Raw genomic sequence first — 21,992 nt, forward strand, 5'->3', positions numbered from 1 at the left:
TGTTGGCAATTTGATCTCTAGTTCCTCTACCTCTTCGAAACCCAGCTTGTACTTCTGGTAGTTCTCTATCCACGTACTGTTGAAGCCTAGCTTGTAGGATCTTGAGCATGACCTTGCTAGCGTGTGATATGAGTGCAATTGTGCGATAGTTTGAACATTCCTTGGCGTTGCCCTTCTTTGGGATTGGAATGTATACTGATCTTTTCCAATCCTGTGGCCACTGTTGCGTTTTCCAAATTTGCTGGCAAATGGAGTGCAGCACTTTAACAGCATCATCTTCTAAGACTTTGAATAGCTCAGCTGGAATACCATCACCTCCACTAGCTTTGTTGTTAGCATACTCAGAAGTAAATTCAATTTTATTCAGTGTGGATTACTCTCAGGAAAGTGTTTTAGAATTAAAGCCTTAGAGACCATGAGGAAATCATCAGATTCTTTTTCTAACCTCCTGATAAAGGTTTCAGGATCACACTCTTTTGTTTTGCCTTTAATGTAGTGCATCAAAAGGGTTTTCTACAATTCAATGGGTTGTTTGTTTCTGTGACTAAAAGGCTTTTCAGTCCTGCCTGTAGCCTGGTACCACAATCCAAAACAGATAGTGGCTGTCATCCAGAGTCCTATGTACAGAGCCCTCTTCTATGAGAATGCACAGCAGGGATTGTCAGAACATTGGTCTCACCAAAGAGATTGGAAGCACCCATCAAATGGGACATCACAGAGGCTCTGGATCATGACCATTATATGAAAGTAAAGACCAGTATATATTTAAACCAGTCACAGTCAACGTTCCCTCTGAGCTGTGGAGTCTTGTGAGCAAAAATTCTACATTGTGAGCTACTGGCATTAAAGTTGTGAGCCAGCGATTTGTCTACTGTATAAATTAGTTTGCTCTGGAGCCCTCCTTCTTGAGCTAAGACAAAAATGTGTGAGCCAGAGGCTAAAAAACTGTGAGCTAGCTCGCACTAACTCAGCTTAGAGGAAACACTGGTCACAGTATGGGGATAGTTGGCTCAATTCAACCATGCAGCGGATTTGTGTTGGACTGAAGCAGTAGAATCCTGGGGCGGACAAATGCAGCTGACAGACCGCTTGTTGGATGCTTGCTACAAAACGAACACTCCACAGAAAATGTGTGCGATAGGAAGAGGAAGTACTCTCTCTCAGAAATCCTAGACATTTTTATTTGGAATGTTATTATATGGAGAACCATTTTAAAAACAGTATTCCCAGTCCCAACACACACTCTGAAATGCTACAGTCTACTCTACCAGATATCCCCCGTGGCACCCCAGGTATCCAAGACAAGCTGACTAAATCACGTGTGAGCCGATGTACATGAGTGCTTGCCACACCCAGGGCTGGCATCAACATCCCCAGCTGCCAAGGCCCAGGACTTCTGGTGGGGCTCACTAACCACTGCCCCACGGCTGCATGCCTGACCTGCCGCCTGCCTGCAAACTGCTTCTCCACCCACTGGTTTCACCTTCTTGCCACCCATGCTCCCGCCTGCACATGCCGCCTAGTGCCACCAGGGGAATGGTGTGTGGGTTGTGCATGTGGCTAGGAGCACAGATAGTGGAGGGGTTCACAAGCAAGCAGGCAGTAGTGGGCAGCGAGGGAAGGGGGCAGGAAGGGAATGCAAGAAGTGCCTCCTCCGCAAAATCCTGGAACCAGCCCTGACCTGACCACCTTCTAAGCCGTCACCATGTACAGACATGGCTCTTTGTTGACATGTAAATTGGCTCTAAGTCCCTCCAAAATTCATTGGAGTTATTTCTGCATTATGTTTTCAGTATGAGATGAAAGGTAACGATGCTTTCATTGTGCACTTTCCCAGCATATGTGAAACAAGAAGTCTGTTAAGGATAAAGTTTTGTGGGTTTATTTTAGTGTGTAACTTGGTTCTGTTTGATTTATCCTCTGCGAAATGAAGAGAAGCACAAGTCCAAATTTAGTTCTCTCTTTTCCCTGGGCTTGCTACCTTCAGCTTTTGGGATACGACTGGCTGTGCACGAGAAAGACTTTCTCTGAACTGAGCCTTTGTTCTTCATCTCTTTTTTCTTGTTCCATCTGTCAAGCCATCTGCCTCCTGATGATCCTGAAGGGTTTGTTTTTTCCCTCTCCTGTATTGCAGGTCCACACATTTCGAGGCCCACACTGGTGTGAATACTGTGCCAACTTCATGTGGGGACTCATTGCTCAGGGAGTCAGGTGTTCAGGTAATCTTAAATGCCATACTGGCCCAATTCTTTTACTTGAAAAATAACGAAGTAAATCTCTTTGATTAACAGGACATGATACACTTTGAAGGCCCTCTAAAAGTAGCAAAAACTTTGTACATAATAACTGGGAAGCATGAGAGGTCCCTGGTTTAAAGTGCCCCCCCTAAAAAAAAAAAGATGGGCATTTCACTCAAAATGATTCCAGTTTTACTTAAATTATTTTATTCTTTTGACTGTTTGGCCAGGTTAGGACTGGGATCAGGTGAAGAAAGTGCTGCCTTTTGCTATGGGAAATGCAAAATTCATTTTGAGAATGATGAACATGCACTGAATTCCATCAAACGAATCAGTAGCTCAGCAGTGCCAGTGCTAATCTAGTTCTTATTTCTTGCCAGCACTGAGGTTTCTGTTTATGGTCCTTGGTGTACTTTGACTTTTGGCAATAAATGTAGCATACCATTTGCTGATAGGTTTGCCAACTGTACCAAAAGAAAAAAGAACTGCCTTGCCTTTATTATTACTTTAAGAGAAGTTTGACGTGCTTTCCATGGCAGATCAAACTTCTGTTAAAATTTCTGTTGTTACCAAAGCTGGCACACCTAATTTCCAAGGACAGCACTTGGGGAGGGGCACACCTAGTGGACACACTGGGTATCAAAGGTAGATGGAAGTCCTGATGCCACAGGAGACAGCCACAAGGAGGGATTGCAGCAGTATCATAATGGAGTGTTAGAAGAGAAGAAGAGATTGGATTTATACCCTGCCCTTCACTACCCGAAGGAGTCTCAGAGTAGTTTACAATCTCCTTTCCTTTCCCCTCCCCACAACAGACACCCTGTGAGGTAGGTGGGGCTGAGAGAGAGCTCCCTTGAGAACTGCTTGTGAGAGAACAGCTCTGAGAGAACTTGTGACTTACCCAAGGCCACACCAGCAGCTGCTTGTGGAGGAGTAGGGAATCAAACCCAGTTCTCCCAGATTAGAGTCCATGCTCCTAACCACTACACCAAACTGGCTCTCAGTGTTAGACAGAGCTGGGGTTTCATAAGAGGTATCAGTAACAGCTTCACATTAGGTCTTGGGAGACTTACCCACTAAGATGTATGGATGGGGTGGGGACAGTGAACATCTTGGAAGATAGCAGTAGGGAGCAAGAAAATGTGGGAAACAATGAAGGAAGCTCAGCTGCACTTTAACATGCCACAGGGCTTTTATGACCAGGAATGGTAGGACCTGGGATTGGGTAGAGTTGCCAACATCCATGTGGGGCCTGCAGATCTCCCAGAGATACAACTTATGTCCAGAATGCAGAGAGCAGTTCCTGCTTTAGAGGGTGGGCTCCTGGGCACTGTACTCCAGTGAGGTCCTTCCCAGGCTCCAGCCCCAAATCCCCAGGAATTTCCCAACCCAGAGCTGGCAACCCTAGATGGGGAACCTCTAAGGCAATGAAAAGGTAAAGGTTTCCCTTGCTCGAAAGCCAGTTGAATCCGACTCTAGGGGGTGCTGCTTATCTCCGTTTCCAAGCCGAAGAGCTGTCTGAAGATGTTTCTGTGGTCATGTGGCCAGCATGACTAAATGCTGAGGCGCACGGAACGCTGTTACCTTCCCACCAAAGTGTTTATCTACTTGAGATTTCTTGCTTTTGGCTAGGTTGGCAGGAGCTGGGGCCAGAGACGGGAGCTCACTCCATCACGAGGCACTAGGATCTCGGACTGCCGAGCTACAAACCTTCTGGTCTGCAGCTCAGTGTCTTAACCTCTGAGCCACTGCAGACCCTCTAAGGCAACACAATGCCTAAATCTTACACTCACTAAGGCTGCATTCAGACTAGGGTTGCCAACCTCCAGGTCGTGGCTGGAGATCTCCTGCTGTTATAGCTGATCTCCGGGTGACAGAGATCAGTGAGCCTGGAAAAAATGGCCAGTCCGGAAGGTGGACTCTGTGGTATTATGCCCTGCTTAAGTCCCTCCCCTCCACAAACCCCACTCCCCAAAATCTCCAGGTATTTCCCAACGCAGAGCTGGCAACCCTAATTCACATCATACTTAACCTCAGTCATGTAACTTTGCAACTGAATTTGGTTTGTTGACAGACTCAGGTGTGTGCCTTTCTTGCACAGTTAAAAATCACCCCAGTTATCCATGATGTGCAAATACAGGCGTGAGGGTTAATCAGAGGGAAAATTAACTCTGATTACTCCACGCACCTGCATTCATGTGTCATGGGTAAGCAAAGTCAGTTTTAAACTGGGATTCTTTGCACAGGAAGGGAAGAGCTGGCTTTGTACATATTTTTACTTTTGAATGCTGCGTGGTAATGTATGTTTAAACAAATACACTGGCTTAAAGCTAAGTATTCTTGCTGCCTTGGGACTTAGACAAAAATAAATAAATAAAAGAAAAAAAGACTACATTCTACAAACATTTCAAATTATTCCCATATTATTTATCCCACAAAACCAATCACATTGCATCAGCAGAACAGTTTATTCAAGGTAATGCCCTCTGTTCTAATTGCAAATTAGTACAATAGCAGAGAGGCAGAAATGAAATTTATTCAGTGTCAATTGATATGGTGAGTTGGGTTTGGGCTCCATAGAGAGGAACAGGAAGCTGTGAACAAGTGAATCCTTTTATTCTAAATCCTTTTATTCTGATCACCACAATCTCCTATCAGCCAACCACCCCATCAGAAGATTTGGAAACCCTTCCTTATTTCCACAACAATTTGGGCTAAAAGAATGACCTCTACTGACGGTAGGGATTCTGACAGATGCAGATGATGCCATTAGTCATGTGATTGTGGCTGTATGCCATTGAAGGTTCTGGAGCTCAGATACAACTGCCCTCCCTCAGCATTCCACAGTGAAGAAGGATATATTTACATATCAATCTTCAATTTGGACAGATTTATTTGCCTCACTATGTTTTCCTTTGAATTTAATCCAAACAAATGGTGACCATATAAACTAAGCTTGTTATTCCCATTTGGTCCTTGCATCTATTAAACATCTTGATTATGTTGTATGCTAATTTGCTGCCTGCCCTGTACCTAATGGACTCATAACTTCCATTTCAATGTATCCGAAAAAATGTGCATGCACATGAACACTTATACCTTGAATAAAACTTGGTTGATCTTAAAGGTGCCACTGGACTCAAATTTTGTTCTGTTGCTTCAGACCAACGCTACTCACCTGAAGCTGCCCTTAATATCCTTGTTTTGAGGAATATGAGCACTTGTTGTGCATGGCACTCAAAGGTACTTTTTATGCTAAACAATGCAGTTTCAATCTACTTCAGCAGCTGTTTGCAAGTGGATTGTGCCATTTCACACAGGTGAGCCAGTTTGGTGTAGTGGTTAAGTGTGTGGACTCTAATCTGGGAGAACCAGGTTTGATTCCTCACTCCTCCACTTGCAGCTGCTGGATGACCTTGGGCAAGCCATAGTTCTGTCAGAGCTGTTCTTGAAAGAGCAGTTCTTGAAAGAACTCTCTCAGCCCCACCTACCTCACAGGGTGTCTGTTGTGGGGAGGGGGAGGGGGAGGGAAAGGAGTTTGCAAGCCGCTCTGAGACTTCAAGTGAAGGGCGGGGTATAAATACAAGTGGTTGTTCTTCTTCTAAAATCCAGTTGCAAAGTGCATTGAAAGTGGGTTGAAAGTGCATTATTTAGTGTGTGTGAAATGTCATATACTTCAAGGTTGAATTCTGGCATTGCAACAGGTCTCTGGACAAAGTCCAAGTGAGTTATTACCTGCAAGCAAGCCCCAAATGTAACAAGAGATGTCTGCCTATTCTGTATGTTGTATGTTCTCCCTGCTCATCGGTATGTTGGAAACAAGGCAGACAGGAAATCTTTAAAAAAAGACTAAAGGTTTGCTACATAAGAAATTATGTAACAGTCGTATATGTGAATATAATATGTATCACTGGATTTTTTTTCTTATTGTTATTTTAAGTTTTTAGTGTGTGAAAAAGTCTGTTTATTTAGTACAGAGCTTAACGTTCTGCTTCATTAGGTTACCAACATTTAACTCTAAGCAGACAAACAAGTTTTTAACTACACAGGAAATGTTTAGTGAGAACACTAAACAATAAAGGGAGTATCTTAAGTACAGCTGGCTGAGTTTGCCTAGATTTCACTGAACAATAATGCATTATGTGGTAGTTTCTGTCTGAATGAATCTAGTGAGCCAAGTTAAAGGCACAGAGGTAATTAACTTGTGGGTGTCAAATAATTATTTTTAGATTGATAGGTGGTTTTCACTTCAGCTTGCAGTAATCTCCCCTTGAAGAAGAGTCATGCATAACACATTTCCTAAGCTTATATTCCACTGTGGTCTTCAGATTGTACTATAATGCATTGACATGAAAACTGTGACCGTTACTAGGATAAAAAAATTGCCTCTGTTCTTTCAACAAGGTTTAGCGGCAGGTCAGAGACATCAGGTTGGATCCTGTGGGTGATTTCCGCAGTTGGAAGGGGAGTGGGATTGGCATTCCTCCCTTCTGCTGCAGACTTCCAGCTCCCCTCTCAAGCTGTCCCTGGGGTCTCCTACGCCTCAGGAGCAGCGTTTTTGCAGAGGATTTGCTGCTGTGGTGGCAGTGGGGAAGGAACATCCCCTCCAGTGATGGAAATCACTTCCATTAGCGGAAATGTTCCATAGGTTCCAATCCATCTTCTGCAGACAGATGAAATATTGACCTCTGCTTTAAAACTGTGAGAGATAAGAAGGGATTAATTTTCTAATACTTCAGCTTAGTCAGAAGCAGAAGCCTGGGATCTGGACACACTGTCATCAAATCTCTGATTGGTGAGGCAATCACTCACTCATAAGGGCATTTTGCTCACAGTTATTGCTACGTCAAAGGTCCCAGGACCAAACCACTGACATTAGACTTAAGCTCAAGAGATGGGAAATGCGAAGGAAAGTTGGTTTGGATATCATCTGGTCCCTCCTTTCCACTATCACTGCAGTTGCCATTATTTGGTGAAGCAGAATGTAGCATAGACTCGCACAACTGTGAACCAAGAGAATGCATCCGTGGTAGCCCACTAAGAATGCATTCCAGTTTTTGCTGTCTGCCTGGGGATGAAAAAATAATGTTGATGGGTGATTGTCAGACATTGGAAATGAACCAGTTGATTGATGGCACAAGCCCAGAAGCAGCGGAGGCAGCCAAGAAGCTGGCAGAGACTTCCTCCCGCCTCCCCCCCCCCCCAGCTGGGCACACAGTCTCACCCCCGGGCAGATGCTGGCCCTGCACCATCAGCCCTGTGCCACTGACAACAAGCAGCAGGCAGGTCTTGCTGTGCTCCACCCCAGCCGGGCTGGGCCATGATGCCCATGGGCTCCCACTGGCCACGTGACCACCCAAGGGAGGCTACCAGTCCACGGCCTCCCTCCATGGTGGGAAGTCTCAGCAGTGGGGGACGCTGCAGATACGAACGGGGGCACCGACCTATGTGTCCCACCACTGGCCACAGCCCTGTGGTGGTTTCATTAGGCTCTGCAACTCATCATGCAAGTCTGATTGAGCTGCAGGACAGCAGAGGCCTAACACCTTCAAGCCAAGTTTAGTAAAGCATTCATTCTAGAGGTTCTAGTCATACTCAAACCCATGTTTGCATTGAACTTGGATGCTATACCATTTTGATAGGCTTGATTTCTTGCTGCAGCAACAGACCCAACTTTGACCACTCAAGCAGTATCCTGAAGAACAAAATTAAAGTTATCACTCATTTCTAAAAGGCATCTGCTTCTGAACTAAAATGACAACATCTGTATAAATGCTCGCTAATAGCCACTAAGTGGCACACAGTAGTGCAATATGTGTCAAATATACACGCCTACCTGAGGCTCAATTATTATAGGCGTAATCTTCGTGGGGGCGGCGGGGCTTCAGCCCCCGCTGAAATTTTCAGGAAGGTGCTCAGTCTCCCCCGGGAGCCACCCTTGCTCCTAGCAAAGCAATGCCTCTGGCCCAGCCCCAGCCCCCCCCCCCCCCGGGAAATTGGAAAGTCTACACCCTTATAAAGAAATGGTTATAAAAGGATTTCAGCCGACTGACCCTTTCTAAAATTCACATCACTGCCAGAGCTACAGTATCAATAAAATAATACAAAAAAAGATTATCACAGAGTCATATTCTGTGATTATATCAGTAAACAATTGGGTATATGTATATTACAAATAACATAAATTTTCCCATTTTTATATTTTGCTTGTTACCCCACTTAAGTTATTTTTATTATTTTCATTATAGAACTATCACTGGACATGGTGCTTTACAGCGGGGTTTATTTGAAGGGGAGTGTGATTTTGGCCTAGGATGTATTTTTCTGTAGATTTTTTTTTCTTTTTCAACAGTACATTAAAGTAATTCCAAGTAATATTAATGCTTCTGTTATAGACTGTGGTTTGAATGTACACAAACAGTGCTCAAAATACGTTCCCAATGACTGTCAACCAGACCTCAAGAGGATCAAACGAGTCTACTGCTGTGACCTTACTACCTTAGTGAAGGCCCACAATGCACAGAGACCCATGGTAGTGGACATTTGCATTCGTGAAATTGAAGCAAGAGGTATTTAAGAGTTTTTTAAAGTTTTGATTAAATATTTATTTATTTATTAAGAAACTTTCTGTGTCACCTCTCCAGGGCTCAAGGCAGCTAACAAAATAAAACATAATCATTCATTTATTCGAGGAAGTCTTGATAGTACATAGGATTTTAGACAAAATAATATAACAATAATTGAAATACATGACAAGAAAGAACATTCAGCACTTTAGGAAGAAATAAATATTGAATACATAATTCAAAATACAGAATTAAAATTTAAAATAGCCACAGAATCACTGCATATTTAACTAGGCATTGAATTAATGGCCATAGCGTGGATTTTTAGTGCAGCCAAGACATATTTGAAAATGCCAGAGAGATGTGATTTTTTATTTCCAGATACAAGATTAAGAAAGTAATAGTCCTCCAAATAGTTGGGGAAAGTTACAAGAAGGGGAGTTATTAGAGAAGCTCTTAAACAGCCATAGAATTTGCATGTGAAGAAAAAGTGTGCCGGGGGGTTTTAGGCACCTCGAAACCACAAGAACAAATCCTTTAACTACATGGTGTCTTATAAAATCTTCCAAAAAGATCAGGAATCAGTAATGCATTATACGGGCCAAGGAGAAGAGACAGCGATAAGACGGAACCATAAGAGAATAAAGATACTTATTGCCAACAAACAGTCTTGAAGGAATAAAACCAAGGTACAAGGGAGAGCACATTTGTTTGGCATCTGACAGGTGGTGACTCCAGTCTAATAGTTCAAGTTCTGTTTTTAAAGCAGAGTACAAGCTCTATCAAATCCTAACTCAGCCAAGCCAGAAAGGCAAAATCCTAGTCCTGCTATTTTAGAATCCAGAAATGGCACCATGAACTAAGAAAGGAGTCAGACCATGAGCAAAGCAAAAGGGGAGGCAGCGGCTGAGAAAAGTGTAAGAATAGTCTAAACTTTAGGGCAGCAAACCAGATAGAGGTGGCAAACTGTTTCATAGCAGCTTCAAGGCACAGGACTGATGAAGCCACACATCTGGGATGGCCAAAATGAAACATAATCAAAATGTAAAAAGTTGTTTTAAAGCAATTAAAAAGCTAACAAGAGTGTAAAAACATCATAAAATATTGGCCAGCTTAACAGTTCTCATAACAGTTAAGGCGGAAAGAAAATGAAGTTAAAAGTTCAATCCCTTAATTAAAAGCTTGAGGTAAAAAAAAATGTTTTGGCCTGCAACTAAAAGAGAGTAGGGTAGGTGCCAGGCGAGCCTCAAGGGGAAGGGCATTCCACAGGTGAGGTGCCACCACTGAAAAAGCCCCAGTTCTGGTTGCCACTCATCTCATCGCTGAAAGAAAGGGCACAAAGAACAGGGCTTGTAGGGTGGTAAGGGTGGTCTGTATAAGAAATGGTCCCTTATCTGGTTTACCAAAACTCTAATATTATATCACCTATTAACAAATGTTATCAGATACATTCAAGTCTCATTAGTTTAACATTAGATATTTCAAACCAAGGACAAATAAAATATATCCAGGCTTGTATATCCATCAACACAACATTATTTCCAACTTCGTAACCAGTTTTTTGCCACAGAGCTTCAGGTGAATAGTAGAGACTCCCACAATGTGGTGACACCACTTCTGGTTACACAGCCAGAAGTGATGTCACAGTACTGATGGATGCGGTTTCAGTAAGCCACACCCCCACAGTCTCCCGAGGACTGCCACCTCCGTTGCCAGCTGCGTACTTTTCCCACACCCATCCCAGCAATGGGTCTTGAGCTGATAGACAACCAAAAAATGTTGACCAAAGTTCTCCAGTCTTATGACGCAAGACCTCCTTTTTTTCCTTTCAGTTGCAGTGTTTGCACAAGCACAGACACAGAATCAGTGGGGTTGGGGGTTTTAAAAGTCTTACACTTTCTCATTTCTTTTCAGGATTTTTGTGTTTTGGGGTTTTTTTGCAAATATGGCATAAGCCTAACCCTAGTTGGTCCCCCTTGCAGATCTTTTAATTATTATTTCATACCACTTTTTTATCTGTACAGGAGAGGCCTGTTCTGAATTAGATGTATAGATGTTAGAAGGCACTGCTTTCAAAGTTCCAAAGCCAGCATCAGCAAGCAGCAAGAGTCATAATTGTAGTCATAGAGCTCATATTCAATCTGTAACTGACTGTGATCAATCAATTGAAATAACCCACTACCTTCGGACCAGCCCATAGAGCTCATATTTACATATAAAATGTTCAGCGTTCAGGCCTAGATGTTTCTAATGAAAGCAGCTTAAAGGGGGGGGGGGGGGGCAGGGGGGATTTCTGCTAATGACCTGGAAAGCCTCTGCCTAAATATAGGTATCATAATTAAAAGCAACAGGTGGCTATTTTTGGTTGTTGTTCTTGTTTGTGTTTGTGTGTGCCTACGTGTTTGTGTCATCAAGTCACAGCTGAGTTATGGTGACCAGTGTTCCCTCTAAGCTGAGTTAGTGTGAGCTAGCACACAGTTTTTTAGCCTCCGGCTCACACGTTTTTGCCTTAGCTCGGGAAGGAGGGCTCCAGAGCAAACTAATTGATGCAGCAGCCAAATTGCTTGCTCACAACTTTAATGCCAGCAGCTCACAAAGTAGAATTTTTGCTCACAAGACTCCACAGCTTAGAGGGAATGTCAAGGTGACATATCACAGGGTTTTCAAGGCAAGAGATTGTCAGAGGTGGTTAGCCATTGCCTGCCTCTCCATCACACCCCTGGAATTCCTTGGAGGTCTCCCATCCAAATACTAGCCAGGGCTGACCCTGCTAAGTTTCCGAGGTCTGATGAGATTGCACTAGCCTGGGCTATCCAGGTCAGGGTACAATGGGTGCACTGTGATATATGTATGTGGCAGATACCAGAGTGCTATTAAAACACAGCAGTACAGTGGGTAATTGAAATTATTTTGTCAGGATAGCAGCTAACTTCTGAAAAAAGGAAAGTAAGCTTCAAGAGACTAAGTGATAGCTATAGACTTAAACAGAAGTTAATGATATTTTCCCTTGCAGGTTTGAAATCGGAAGGAATTTACAGAGTCTCAGGGTTCACTGAACATATTGAAGATGTCAAAATGGCCTTTGATCGAGGTATGTATATTGTAGCTTCACAAAGTGCTTTAAATGCCCTATTGGTTTGTCTATACGCTGAGTTCATTAGCATAACGAGTGGTTTGATTGTGCAGCCAGTAAAAGAAATAGCTGTTTTTCTCCCATTAATGAAATACTTTCCTGGTATTTTTTAATTTATCAATTAGCATTTATCATCTATATTGAAATATTTACATGTATTGCAGATACAAGGAATAAAGTTAGATAATGGCATAAATATGTCTAACACCACATGCTTTTCATCGTTGCATATCAAATTATCAGAGAAAGTTGAAATTTATTTTTTAAAAAGGTGAGATCCAACAGATACCCTCACTGATAGCTTACAATCTTTCCCATGTTCTCTCTTGCTACAGATAGGGAGCTTTTTATGTATGAAACCATGTAATCTCTCCACACAGTCTGGAATATACCATGACAGAAGGGCATTATCATTTGCACACTTGATTCTGCCCCATGGTCTGTAAGATAAGCAAGGGTAGAAAGATATTGGGTTAACTCTAGAGTGAAAATCAGGCGAGTTGACTGTTAATGTCACTGGATCGCTATGTTTTTAGTAAGAATGAGAGGAATAATGTTTGGCTATTTCTAACAGTGAATGAATGTGGATGCTGTAGAGCAACAGTTGCTCACTGTGCTATTATTGTTGACCAGTTCTGTTCCTGCTGGGCCTATAAAACATTCATTGTACCACTTGTTCATAGAGCTTTCATTGTGCTTTTGTTTGTCCGGCTTGGCACTACACAATTCACATATAACAGTGTGAAGAAGGATTCACACAACCTGTATTTTCTGCAAGGAGGATGCTTTGATTTGTTTTTGCAGTCACCTCAGGGTGGTGATCCATCTGCATCCTCATGTAGTTCATCAGGCATTCCAGGCCCGTAGCTAGGACCTTTTTAGTGGGGGGGGGGGGCTGGGGAAATTGGGGGGGGCCGCAAGCATCATTCTTACCTTAAAGTGGTTTGTGCACTGTCCTGGGACCTCCTGCGCTTTGCGCGCACGCCACCACGATATCACCACCCAAAGATGATGAGAAGCTGGCAGCGGCAGCACTGGAGGCTGAGGTGGCATCAGGGGGGCCTGAGGGGCATGGCAGCCTCCCCTCCCTCCTCCTCCTCCTCCCTCACCATGCCTGGGTGGGTTCGTGGATGGCCCGGTGGGCGGGCTGTGGCTGTTCCCGGTGGGCCGGGGGGTGGAGGAGTGGGGCTACCAGGTGTGGGTAGTGCTGGAGGCCAACACACTCCTCTGCCTGCCCACCGGTCTGGGCAAGACACTGGTGGCCACCGTGGTCCTCCACAACTTCTACCGCTGGCCCGTACTACTCCTCTCTTACTGGGGTTTGGCAGATTGCTGGCACCCGGCAACAAGACCATCAATTGGGGGGGAGGGGGGAGCAGAGGATCGGGGAGGGGCCCCGCAAAACCCATGGGGAGGCAGGCCCCATGAGCCCCGCGCGAGCTACGGGCCTGAGGCATTCTCTGACTGTGCCCCAAACCAAGCTCTTCTCTCTGTTGTTTAGAAACTCAAGTTACACTGACTTGTTGACCTGTACAAAAGCCTAATATGCAGCCACATGAGGAGGCCAGGAGATCATGTACAGCAGCTGCCAATGGTTAGACCCCCCTCCCCTGTGGCCCATCAGCCCATTGGAGCAGCTATTTGCCCTGCCTGTATATTTCCCCAGTGAAAAGGGGCAAGAAATAGAGTATATGGTGCCACTGTTCTGATCCGAAATGAGCCATTGACAATGGGCTACCAGTAGCTTGCTGGATACTGACAAGAAGCTTATGCAGCCCCTACAAGATCCAGGCGAAGATCACAAGAGAGAATGCTCTTGCAGGTGGCAAAGCCCCCAGGAAGGGTGGATCAAGTGACCTAACCCAGAAATAGTTCTTATTAAAGAAAAAATCAGCAACCCCAGCACTACAGCTTCTGCACACAGTGCAGCTACACCCAGAGAGCAGTTGCCGTGCAGTTGCCTCTAAGCCTACCCTGACCTGGATGGCCCAGGCTAGCACAATCTAACCAGATCTTAGAAGCTAAGCCAAGTTGGCCCTGGTTGGTTAGTGCAAGTTAGTAAGACCAAGAGTCTTCTTAAGGGGGGGGGGGGAGTTAAAATAAAAAATTGGGGTTGGAATCCAAATGAATTATATATGTTCTTATGATCACAACATAACTTGAGCAATGCTTTCTATCCAAGTGAACTTCCTTATGTGCTATGATGTAGGATTCGCCTTTCTAGCTACCTTCTAACAGTCTTTTCTCATATGTTTTGCTCGGAGCAAGTCACAGGAAAAGAGATATGGATTTGCTTAATTTAAAGCTCTCCTCTAATACTGCCTATTTTTTGTTTGTTTTTTGAGCCCCCGGAGGGGATTTTTTTATTGATTTTTTTAAACTACAAAAAACTACAACAGAAAAGGGTGTAAGGGAACTACATATATGGGGGAAAGTAAAGTACCCACTACTAACTAAAAACCCAAGAGAGAAGACCCTCCAACTAGCTTTAAAACATCAAGTCTTCTCATCGTTATTCTTTTTATGAACTGAGTCAATCCCTTTAAAAAAGAAAACCTTTTACCCTCCAAGTTTACATTTAACTGCCCAATAACAGTATCCCCAATCATCCCCCAGAACCAAAGTTCTCAAAGGCACAAATCAGAGTCCTTCAGCCTTTACTTCTTCTTTTCTCTTTCGCAGCTTGTAGGGATTTTTTGGGGCCGCTGCCCCCTGCTCAGACAAAGAGTCCTCGCCAGATGTACCAGTTTCCAGCTCGCCACTGGACCTGCTGTCCTCTTCTTTTTTCTCGTCCTCTGACCTTCCCAGCTGTTCCTTTAGAAATTCTTGAGCTTTAAGAACAGAGTCAATCTTTTTCTTCTTCTCTTTAATCTTAAATGTTACACCTTCTGGAAATAGCCATTTCTATCCAATTGAATTTGTTTGGAGGAAGAGCACAAGTTCTTTGTATTTCTTTCTACGTAGCCTTACTTCAAATGGAATATCCTTTAGCGTTCTAACAGCATTCTCCCCTGCCTTCAAGGGTGTTGCCGCTACTGCTTTCAGGATAGCATCCCTGACGTGCCTCTTCGAGAATCTTACTACAATCTCCCCAGGCAGATTGTTTTTCTTTATATATCCTGAATATGACCTGTAGGCCATATCCATGTCATTGAGTAGCAATTCCACTTTTATTTCTGTTGCTGGGGCGAGTAGCTCGCTCCTAAGTTCTTTAAGATTCTCTCCTTTGTTCTCAGGCACCCCCTGGAAGCGCAGGACCATATTGGCCTTATCCATTTGGACTTGAAGCATTTGATCTTCTAAAGAAGTAGTTTTCTTTTCCAATTTTTGCACTTTCTTCTTCACTTTCTGCGTTGATTCAGCCATTTCCTTTATTTTCTCAGCATCCTGCTTCATTACTTGAATCAAATCTGTTATTTGCATTTGTTGAGCAGTAATGCTCGTTGTTACTACAGACAACTGCGTTTGTTGGGCTGTAATATTTGCTGTTACCACCGACATCTGTTCTTTGAAATTATTTAACTATTCCAGTAGAGGGCGCATGCACTCAGCTATAGCCTTAGCCATCACACTGGTCGTTTCCGGCTTTGGGGACTCTAGTTTCGTTTTTAAAAGTTTTTCTTTGTCTCTGTCCCTCTTCCCCGCCATCTTTTTTCCCGTTTATTTACTTTCGGGAATTTTTTTTTGAAGTCTCTGAATATGCGCTTGACTGCTTAACTCGATTGGGTGAGTACTTCTGGGCAATCGCACGTTTTTCTTCTGCTCCCCACCCCTTCGCTCAACAGTTTATGCGCATGGGAGGTGTCCCCCCCCCTCGCTCACTTTTCCCGTTCCATGGGATAGGGTAGGGAGCGTCTTTTCTTTTAAAAATCGTCTCTCAGTTGACTCACGTTCATAGTTGGTCTTCCAACCCCGCTTCTCTCTAATACTGCCTGTTATGCTACCCTGTGAATCTTGTTTTTATTGAATAAACTGGTGACTTTGCCATCAAATGAAGGCCAGGATAATGAATGTGATGCTCTGCTTTACCATGTCTGGATGGATGTGGATGCAGCTGCAGACCCTCCCCCCCAAGCTTTTGCTTTCAGTGTAGCACTTTAGTGCTCATTGTACTGCAATTAAATAGAGCTGTCCAAACAATGTTTTATAATACTAATGCTGCTGTGCCAAGTAAGTGAGGATAAATATGAGGCTGGCTGGGGCAGAATAAACATTGTGATGGGAGAAGTGGTACTGTATTGGAGTAAATTCTAATATAAGGGTTCAGATCAGTTTGCTGTTTCAGATAGGCTTGTTTAACAGACTTGCTCTCCAGTCCTAAGATTTAAATTGATTTTGATACAAAACAGTTCTGTGCAGGGGTCTTGTTGTAGAAAAAGAGCTGCCGGAGCTCATTAGCATAACTCATTAGCATAACTTATTTGCATATGCCACGCCCCCTGACATCGCCGGAAGTGACAGAAGGCCACACCCCCTGACATCGCCGGAAGTGTGTCAGAAGGCCCGGCTACTTACCCTCCTGCTTCATCCTCATTCCCAAACGGAATGAGGATCGAAGCAGAGGGCGGGGTAAAGAAGGGGGTGGGGCTTCACCACGTGACCGCCCCGCCCCCTAGAGGTTCTCTTCCGGAGCTCCGTACCTGAGAGCTCCCCCCCGACTAGAGCCCTGGTTCTGTGTATGATTGAGATATTAGATTTTTGTTCCTTCATTCGTACCTGTAGCTTCTGGTTCAGTTGCAATGTTGTGAATATGTTTTGGTAGAAGGTAGACCTTTCAATGTAATCATTGTCATAGTTTATCTACAGAGATTCTAAAATTCTGTCCTGCTAAATAGAAAAGCTTTAAAAGAATTACAAAACATTATTGCTATCATTTCATAAGCAGAATACAAGGTTCCATCATATACAGGAAGGAATAACTATACATAACATTTATCAGTGTATTTTTCAAATGGGAAAGGAAGCTCCTAAGTGAGGCTTAACTTGGAGGATATTTTTAAGGGAAATGCTCTGATCCACTACAATGCAACAGAGGAGCCTCTACTCACTGAATGAGCATTGCCACTTCTGTTGTTCTGGAATAGCCCCAGACTCCTGTGATGTCTATAGGTGCTGCCAAGAATGCAAGCTCCTGCCCCTATACCAATATAGCCTGCAACACCATTGCTGGAGTTTCTGGGAATGTAACGGAGGGACAACAGCTGTACAGACAGGCTGTGATAGGCTAAAGGTACTTCAGCTTTCCTCCATACAGCCACTACACCATTCATTCTCTAGCAGTTTAAAAACTATGTGTAGTTAAATTTGAAAAAAAATATCTGTCATGACTAACATTGCTGAAAACAAGGGCCTTTTCATTTGTTCTCCTCCTTTTCTAGATGGTGACAAGGCAGATGTCTCTGCAAACATCTATCCAGACATAAACATCATTGCTGGAGCCCTAAAGCTGTATTTCAGAGACTTGCCAATTCCTGTAATCACCTATGATACTTATTCCAAGTTTATAGAGGCAGCAAGTAAGTACTGAGGCACATCGCTTGTTTCATTTATTATTTTGTTATGGGAGGTTTTATATCAAATGCATCTTTATTGAATAAAGACACATAGCATGTGATGTATCATTTATAGAGTGAATGTGCTAAGAAAACACTTTCTTAGGAGTAAGCCGCAGTGAGTAGACTTTAGGAGGATTCTGAGTAAACTTGCTTAGAATTGCATTGTGTATCCTACGTGTTACACCTTCTATGCAGGAAAGTATCACCTAAACTCCATTACTCTAATGAAGCAGAAAAACCACACAAGCTTAGCACCAGATGGAGGCTACAGCTAATAAAGTTCTTTTACCAGTGCAATGAGCACAGGGCCGGCTCACTCACTAGGCGAACTAGGCGATCGCCTAGAGCAGGACGGCCCTTAGGGGCACCAAACTGCACCCGGCCCCGTACTCTAGGAGTTTCTTGATTATTTGTGTTTTTCATTCTTCCTAAAATGCATTTATTTTTGGAAATGGGTGGGTGCACGGGGCCCCCAGAAGGGATCCTCGCCTAGGGTGCAAAATAAGCTGGAGCCGGCCCTGAATGAGCATGAAGTAGAGGGACTGGTAAGGGAAACAAAACACCCATGTAGTACCACTGGATCTTCTGTTCTGTTTTACTACAATAGATTAACATGGCTACCCGTCTGGAATTGTTACAGACGGAAAGGGTCTTAGGAGGAATATTATGCTCTCTTGAGGCTTCTTCCCTCACCCTCTAACAGTGAAGTATTATGCTTGCACAACCAGATGATTAAGATAATATATTCAAATTGGCCAAGGGACAGCACCAAATGATTACACCTACCTCTTCCTTCTGAGCCCCTACCACCAAGAGCAAACCACACCTGCCTGAATGAGGTCATTGATCTAATCAGTGTTTCCTAGGATTGGCTATGAATACCGCTCGCTAAACTGGGTGTATACACCTCTTTTTGCTTCTTTGCCTTGTGAGAAAATGGGCAGAGTTTGAAGGTGGGCCTTCTGACTTACTGAGCCCAGGTTGTTTCACTGGATTATCATCATATAATGGACCCCTTTAATTTTGGTCTAAGTGGATGTCTTGCATATAGCTAGAGGGGAATGGAGGTGAGGCATACAGGCTCATGGAAGACAGCAAAGCACCATCATCAGACTGTTTTCTGTTTATGACTCTGTGGTTAGTGTGCTGCTCTGTGGGATTGAGTTCTAGTCATTTTCTTCTAGAATCATTATATCCAATGAACTTCATGCAAGACAAAGCTTGCAGAATGAGACTTTACTGCCTGTTCCCTTTCACTATAGTCTACTGAATCCCCTCCCCCAGATTTTGTTCATGGAGATATTTCAGTGGGAGAGGGGATTGGCAAAATCACATACCCCCCTTCACCAAGGGAAGGACATTTGCATTACTGGAAAGTAGTGCTAGAGTACAAGCCATTGTTGTTGGCAGAACACTCAAAAGGCAGAACACCCAAAATTTCCCTGTTGTGGGACTGGAACACATCCCCACTGCTTCCTATTGGATTGCTAATTTCCGCTGAGATACCAGATGGTTCCTGGTGCTGTTTCTTGCAAGGTTTCCCACCTTTCCACAAATGGTCCTCAAGTTGCCTTACAAAACATTCATTAAATTCTGCTCAAGAGGCCATGTGGTGTAGTATGAAGACTGTCTAAGTTCTGGGAGAGCCAGGTTTTAATTCTCACTTGACCATGAAATCTTACTGGGCAACCTTGGGTCAGTGACTTTCTCTCAATCTAACCTATTTCATAGGGTTGTTGTGAGTATAACATGGAAAAGCAGAGACTGATGTCAGCAGCTTTGGGCCTTTTTGTGAAGAAAAGCAGTGAAAGAATGGTTGTCTGCAGGCTGCCTTTGTTTTATTCGCCTAGGGATTTCCAGTGTTAATAAGTATATGGTGGATCTTGACTATACTGCTCATTGATAAAAGGATACCAGCATTCAGACTGCGCTATTAGTCATCAGTCACCCCTCTACAGGAGCATGCTGTCATTCAAGAACTCCTGTTAAAATGACATTTTATATATTACGTTACTTATCACATGTTTATCCCACTGTTCCTATAAGGAATTTCGATTGGTGCACATAGTTCTTCCATCCCTGTTTCATGTTGCCAGCAACCCTGTGAGACAGATTAGATTAAGGAACAATTCGTATTCCAAGCCACCCAGCAAGCTTTGTCGAGGAGCAGAAATCTGAACCAGGTTTGCTCAAATCCTTGTCTGACATGATAGCTTCTATGCCACAATGGCTCTCAACATGTGCCATTTTAATTAATAATTCTAATTTTGAACAATTAAACATTTAACTAAGTGCAAGGGGAAGTTCTCTGCACAGAGATTAAGAATGTATTTCTGTGAGTATACAAAGAAGAGTAAACTTCATCAGGACTAACTTTTTACATTTCTAAAACTCTACAGATATGAATATGGATTTCTTTATTTAAAATATTTGCATTATTTACCTCAGAGTTTATATAAATCTTGTATTGTGTTTCATAGAAATCTCCAATCCTGATGAAAGGTTAGAAGCAGTCCATGAAGTGTTGATGTTACTTCCTGCTGCACACTATGAGACTCTCAGATATTTGATGATTCATCTCAAAAAGTAAGTTAACTTGCATGTAAAATGATAGCTGGCCATTTTTCTTGTCAGGTACAGAAGTGTGCTACAAAGCATGTTTAAACTGTTATGAGTTTTTTTTGGAGGTACTCTAACTGTAGTGGATTACTCCTAGTGGTCACCACTAGTGGGCCTCCTCTCATTCACACTTCGACTAGCCTCTGTTGAGCCACAAAACCATCAGCCTGTTCCGTTCTTCCCTATCTCCTGCAAGGTATTTGGGGCCTTCTGCTGTCTGACCAGGAACCCATCATTTTGGCCACAGCTCTTCCCTTCACCAATTCCCATTAGCTCTGCTGGCCACCATTTCATCATCATGGCAACTGGCATCTCCTGGCATTATGAGCTGGCCATCTTGTATCCCCCCCACACCTGCCTCAGATCCCTAGGTAATAAAAACAGGGCCATGGACAGTCAGAGAGAATTGTCCAGGGACCTTAGTCCAGGGTATTTCTAGTCCAGCTCCCTCCCCAGTACCATCATCACAGAAGAAATGTCTCCTTAGACAACCTTGTGTCTACAAATCTCCCGTGATATGGCCCAGGTGTTAAAGAAGTTCAGGTAAAAATTTTACTTCTAAGTCGTGAACATATAAACAAACATAAACAATACTGCATGACAAAGAATGTTAGCGCTCAAAGTTAATTCTGATTCAAATGTACAGTGTGGTCACACTATTATTTTTTGAGTTAGTTTGTTGCTATAATTATACTGATAAAATCAGACAGTCAAATGTCCAAATCCAGTCATTCTCTGAGGCCATGTGGATTCTTCACTTGGAGTTTCTTGCTCTCAAGGGCTTCTCTGTTCATTTCATTCTGCATCAGTTCAAGGAGGAGTGTCCACAGTACCACTGTCTTCAATAAAGCAAATCTGGTAGCCTAAATTCACAGGTGCTTCATCCGTACATTATAGCATGCATGGTATGCATCAATTAAAAATATTTCAAGGGGGTTTTGAGAGTTGACAATTATGTTGTCTCATGCTTTATAGTAACTTTCCATCACAAACCTTGCTGTTACAGTTGTAGAAGGTACTCTAATACACTATTATTCACCCATGAAGCAAATATAACTTTATAACATGGAAATGATGCAAAAAAACCCCTCTAATGAAGATATTTCTTTTTTTCTTCCAATTTAGGATTACCATGAATGAAAAAGATAATTTTATGAATGCTGAAAATCTGGGAATAGTGTTTGGGCCTACCTTAATGAGACCCCCAGAGGACAGCACCCTTGCCACTCTCAATGACATGCGGTACCAGAAGCTGATTGTGCAAATATTAATAGAAAATGAAGATGTTTTGTTTTAGACAAATGAAGGAATAAATTCATAGCCATCTTCTATGAAAGTCCAAGTTTAAAGAAAAACAATTTCCTGGAAGAGCAAGAAAAATGGGTAGCACTTCATTTTCTGCTGTGTTGCAGATGAATGCCAAAACATTTAGTAAAGTGTATGTCTCATAGACATATACCTCTTTATTATTATTATTTAAGAGAGAATGAAGGTCAGAAAAAATCCTCTTGCCTTGTCTCCTTTGCCTTGTTTCCAGTGTGTATCTATGTTGAAAGGTTACAGACTGTTCTGCTATTAACTTATTAAAGGACACAAACTTTATATGGTTATTTAGATCACTGAAGCAAAAAGGTACTTTTAACCTGATCCCCAAAGTACTGTCGCTATCATGATTCCTATTTAAAGAACAGGATCACAAAGCAGTTTGTAGGATTGAAGGTGTCAACATACAGCTCATTTGATACTGCCAGTCCAATAGAGTGATGAGGGAGGGGCATATCAACAGCTCATGAGTGTACCCCCACACAGTCTGCTCTGATATCACTGATCTAAATCCACAGCTGAAACTTCAGTTACCTGTTTGGTCAGAATCCTTATGTAT

The 21,992-nt window shown here is 43.0% G+C and overlaps 1 protein-coding gene across 1 annotated transcript in view; it reads left to right on the forward strand.

Moving 5' to 3' along the window:
- The window catches only part of CHN2 (chimerin 2), a 210,836-nt gene extending 189,429 nt beyond the window's left edge, over nucleotides 1-21,407 (forward strand). Inside the window, exons 8-13 of the mRNA XM_015429700.1 lie at nucleotides 2,135-2,219; nucleotides 8,633-8,806; nucleotides 11,817-11,894; nucleotides 17,315-17,452; nucleotides 19,972-20,077; nucleotides 21,236-21,407. Coding sequence (XP_015285186.1) covers nucleotides 2,135-2,219; nucleotides 8,633-8,806; nucleotides 11,817-11,894; nucleotides 17,315-17,452; nucleotides 19,972-20,077; nucleotides 21,236-21,407 — 753 coding nt within the window. The remainder of the gene's footprint in view (nucleotides 1-2,134; nucleotides 2,220-8,632; nucleotides 8,807-11,816; nucleotides 11,895-17,314; nucleotides 17,453-19,971; nucleotides 20,078-21,235) is intronic.
- Nucleotides 21,408-21,992: the final 585 nt, after the last annotated feature.

This window comes from Gekko japonicus, unplaced genomic scaffold (assembly GCF_001447785.1).
Source record: "Gekko japonicus isolate JY-2015 unplaced genomic scaffold, Gekko_japonicus_V1.1 scaffold767, whole genome shotgun sequence".
NCBI lineage: Eukaryota > Metazoa > Chordata > Lepidosauria > Squamata > Gekkonidae > Gekko > Gekko japonicus.